The sequence below is a fragment of the Cherax quadricarinatus genome, unplaced genomic scaffold (genome assembly GCF_038502225.1).
Source record: "Cherax quadricarinatus isolate ZL_2023a unplaced genomic scaffold, ASM3850222v1 Contig266, whole genome shotgun sequence".
Classification (NCBI taxonomy): Eukaryota; Metazoa; Arthropoda; class Malacostraca; order Decapoda; family Parastacidae; genus Cherax; species Cherax quadricarinatus.
In genome coordinates, this window is record NW_027195292.1 from 10,535 (window position 1) to 15,471 (window position 4,937).

Below are 4,937 nucleotides of genomic sequence, written 5' to 3' on the forward strand. Positions count from 1 at the left end.
GAACAAGTCTATACACCGAGGGGTACAGAACAAGTCTATACACCGAGGGGTACAGAACAAGCCTATACACCGAGGGGTACAGAACAAGTCTATACACCGAGGGGTACAGAACAAGTCTATACACCGAGGGGTACAGAACAAGCCTATACACCGAGGGGTACAGAACAAGTCTATACACCGAGGGGTACAGAACAAGCCTATACACCGAGGGGTACAGAACAAGTCTATACACCGAGGGGTACAGAACAAGTCTATACACCGAGGGGTACAGAACAAGCCTATACACCGAGGGGTACAGAACAAGCCTATACACCGAGGGGTACAGAACAAGCCTATATACCGAGGGGTACAGAACAAGCCTATACACCGAGGGGTACAGAACAAGCCTATACACCGAGGGGTACAGAACAAGCCTATACACCGAGGGGTACAGAACAAGCCTATATACCGAGGGGTACAGAACAAGCCTATACACCGAGGGGTACAGAACAAGCCTATACACCGAGGGGTACAGAACAAGCCTATACACCGAGGGGTACAGACGCATACAACAGGGGGTGGGGGGGGAAGGCGGCTAATACACTCTCCAAACATACAGTTATAAGTAGCAATAACAGGCGTGTTCTCCCAGATACACCGTGTGTACACACACGTGTTCCCCCACAAACACCGTGTGTACACAACACTCTAAGTGAAATGGACGATATTTTCTGCCACACCGTATATGTACAAATCTATCGTAACAGTTGCCACAGGGTATCGTTCACTTCCACATCGTCTCGTTATCTTTGTGCTAAGTTCGTTGGTCACTGCGATACTTGCGAAGTGGAACAGATGGGCGAGGCTGGATATCTAAAGGGTCGTTGAAGCATTGTATGAGGGCCACAGTGGCCCATGTGGGGCCCCTGGGTTAGTGGCCCCATGTGGAGCCACTGGTTAGTGGCCCCATGTGGAGCCACTGGGTTAGTGACCCCATGAGGAGCTCCTGGGTTAGTGACCCCATGAGGAGCTCCTGGGTTAGTGGCCCCATGTGGAGCCACTGGTTAGTGACCCCATGAGGAGCTCCTGGGTTAGTGGCCCCATGTGGAGCCACTGGTTAGTGACCCCATGAGGAATTCTTGGGTTAGTGACCCCATGAGGAGTTCCTGCGTTAGTGGCCCCATGTGGAGCCACTGGGTTATTGACCCCTTGAGGAGCTCCTGGGTTAGTGACCCCATGAGGAGCTCCTGGGTTAGTGGCCCCATGTGGAGCCACTGGTTAGTGGCCCCATGAGGAGCTCCTGGGCTAGTGGCCCCATGTGGAGCCACTGGTTAGTGGCCCCATGAGGAGCTCCTGGGTTAGTGACCCCATGAGGAGCTCCTGGGTTAGTGACCCCATGAGGAGCTCCTGGGTTAGTGGCCCATGGGGGCCCCTGGGTTAGTGGCCCCCAAGCAGGGATTGTATATAGAGGGGGGTTCCCAAAAACCATGGCTCCTAAACCATGGTTTGAGTCATAAGGGTAAATTCCAGCTTACCGAATTATTTATTTTTGGAACTGACTGTTTTTCCCAGAATATATAAAGGTCTAATAAAAATGTATGTATGAAAATAACAGAACCACACTGTCTCTGGTCACGTAACTGTTGGTGGGCGGCGGTGGGCGGCGGCGGTGGGCGGCGGTGGTGGGCGGCCGCCGTCCGTGTCGAAGCCCTCCTGATGATTGTCGGTAGGGTGGAGTTGGCGGGGGAGGGTGGTTAGGGCGGCTAGGCACGGGCGGACTGGTCCACCCTTGGTCTAGGACCTTTTGAACTCGTCCAAGAGAGGAAATCACAGCCGGACGAGAGCCTGGTCTACCTGCAGGAGGGAGCCTGGTCTAGGGACCGCAGAAGACCCTCTAGACCGCTTGCAGGTATGGTCTAGGAGGGACCTTGGAGGCTAGGACCCAGACCAGTCACAGGTCTGGTCTAGAACGGTACCAAACCAGTCACAGGTGTGGTCTAGAGCGGGTCTCCTGGCCAAACAGCCTCTCTATTTTTGCTGTACACCACCTCCTGTGAGTGCTGTTCAGGGCCGCACGGTCACATACTGTACAGCTCCTGGCCTCCTGATGTATCCTGAGACTGCTGTTGAGACTGTTGCTGTTGCTGCTGTTGTTGCAGCTGTCGGCGTAAATTATCATTCTCCCTCACCGCCTTCTCCAACTGTTTTTTCATGTTCTCCATGTCGTGTCTGATGGAAGCGTTCTCCGTCTTGAACATACTGTTCTGCTGACTAAGACGGCTGGCCTCCGCTTGGATCCTCTGGTTCTCGTTCTGCAGAGTTCTGTTAACTGTCTCTAACTCCATCTTGTAGTTCTGGCGCTTGGTTCTGCAGCTCTGGGCGTAGCCCCGGTTCTTCAAGGTCCGCCGTTTCTGTTTGAACTTCGTCTGCAGGTCTTTGGACATGTTGTGGAGGCGTCTGTTGAGTTCGCGGACGGAGAGAGTCACCAACTCTTCGTCAGATATGTAGACAGACCCAGGATGCTGCATGGTCTGTAACCCCATCTGACAGGTGGACTGGTCTACTGGGGTCTTTCCTGGGTGTGCCAGAGGGTTCAGTGTGCGCTGTTGGGCCATTCCTGCTTCCCATTTGCGGTCTAACATCCACGACTGCGCCTCCAGCTGGTCGCCACCGCACTGCGGGCCAGGCCGCAAGTCCAGTGGCTCGTGCATGTAGCGGTTGTAAGTCCACATTTCTTCCATGAGGGAGTGTTGCTGCATACCCTGCAGGTGCGGTGAAGGGGGCAGGGAGCCCGTGGTAGGGGATGACCCTGGCGGGGTATCAGGGGGAGTCCCTGGCACTTGCGACTGTGGCTTACCCTGCGGTGTGGGCACTACTCCGATACCGCCAGGATTGTGGTGATGGTGGTAGTGGTGGTGATGGTTCATCCAGGCATTCGTAGCAGCCATGTTGGGCATATGAGGAGCCATCATATGGGAGTGAACACGGCCCATACCCATGCCCATGCCGTGGAGCTCCTTGTGCTCCTTGATGCCCATGACATCGTCCAAAGGTTCCAGCATAAAATCTGCAACATACTCACTCGCTAGATTTTCGTCTGCCATCTTCAGATGAGTTGCATTACAAGCGGGAATGCCCAACAGATGGGTAGGGTCGTCAGGGCCACTGCCCGCCTGCCTCCACCCGGGCACTGTCCCCGTTGGCACTGACACTGTTCCCGTTGATAGCGACACTGCTACCCGTTGGTACTGACGGTATTCTCCTCACAAATAACGGTACTGTAGTTTAAAGTCTGACACTTTCTACTGACACCCTTACAAGCACTGTTCCCTAGAACTCTTCTCACTGTTTGGCCTAACACTGTTATCACTGCATCCACGAGCAGTTCTTGACAGTGCAGTAGTCACTGCCGCTGCTGCTATCCACAATCACTGTACTTATCACTGTCACTAGCCGCTCAACAATGCACTATTCACCGTCCATTCTCATAGCAGTGATACCCACTGGGGCAGTATCCCCGAAAACTAATGCCTCCCTGGGAGTTTGAGAGGGCAGGGTATCCCACCAGCAGACAGGAGAAAGACAGTAGGGGACAGTCAATAGGCAGGAGGCAAGAGACTACCTGTCGACAGGGAGCACAGCCACCTCCTTCGTCAGGATGAAAGGTATCCCCTCAGACAGGATGTCGGGTATCCCTCCAGCAGACGGGGTTAGTATGCGTTGCGGGTATACAGGGCTGCAGGGTATCACTCCTTCAGATAGGCTGCAGGGGTATGCCACCAGCAGACAGGTTTGTAAGCGTGCCTCACACGTCGAAAGCCCCCAGGTGGAGTCGAAGTTGCTCGCTGCAGAGGATGTCTTCGTGAGTTCGAAGGTATAAGAGACTTCGAGGGAACTGCAGGATGTCGCTAGAACTGCAAGAGATCGTTAGAACTGCAATACTTCGAAGGTACTGTGAAGGACACCGAAGGCGCTGAAGAACTTCCAATGGTACTGCGAGACTTCCAAAGGTACTGCGGGTCTTCCAAAGGTACAGGAGGACCTACAAGAGGAAATCCCAGAGGTTTGTGTGTGTGTGTGTGTGAGACGTTCCTCTAGTCGTTCGAGGGCGGCTGGCTGACTGGGTGGCTGGGTGGCTGTGTGGGCGTCGTGACACTGGTGTCACCAAGGGTGGCGTAGTAGTGATGGTGACGGTGGCACCGCCCAGAGTGGCACACAACTTGCGCAGCCCCGCCCACTTGAGACCAAAACGTGACCTTCAACCACATCCGTATCCCCGCGACGTTTCGAACGGAAACGTACCATTACTTCGAGGTTAAAAGGGTTATCAGCCTTCTCCCTATCCTCCTCTTCGAGAAAAAGCAGTAAACGAGAGATAGAACGCAACAAACGAAGCAATAACCGAGAATAGAAACGGAGACCAGAGAGACAGGAATCGTTAGAATGGGCGGGGCTAGCGCCACCCAGAGCACAGGATTGGGCGGCAGGGTGGCCAGTGGGCGGACCACTACATCCCACCTCTAACCCTTCTTGGCCAGCAGGTTTCCACTCCGCCCACCGCCCACATCTCCCCGGCCAATCAACCGCCCGCCCGCTAGCAATAGGGCGCGTCGCCCCCCATGCCGCCCACCGCCCTCCTTCCCTATCTATAATGCATTGATAACCTTACATAACATATATAATGTACACTGCCGCCCATAAATCTCGCATTGGTCATTATAGCAGTTTAATACAGTGAAGTAACCACAGGGGGCGCCGCCCCTCCCCCGCCCACATACCGCCCACGACGCCCACTTACTGCCGCCCCCCGTGTTGTTGCCCCATTTTGCTGCCCCCATGTTGCTGGATATATATTGTGGACCCCTACACTGCCACCCACAATACTGCCACCCACAATACTGCCACCCACAATACTGCCACCCACAATACTGCCACCCACAATACTGCCACCCACAATG

The 4,937-nt window shown here is 54.5% G+C and overlaps 1 protein-coding gene across 1 annotated transcript; it reads right to left on the bottom strand.

Moving 5' to 3' along the window:
* Window positions 1–447: 447 nt before the first annotated feature.
* LOC128700955 (neural retina-specific leucine zipper protein-like) lies at window positions 448–4,166 on the bottom strand. Its single transcript, XM_053794454.2, has one exon. It carries the CDS (start codon window positions 3,081–3,083, stop codon window positions 2,058–2,060), a length of 1,026 nt encoding a protein of 341 aa, XP_053650429.1. The 5' UTR covers window positions 3,084–4,166; the 3' UTR covers window positions 448–2,057.
* Between the last annotated feature and the right edge of the window lie 771 nt (window positions 4,167–4,937).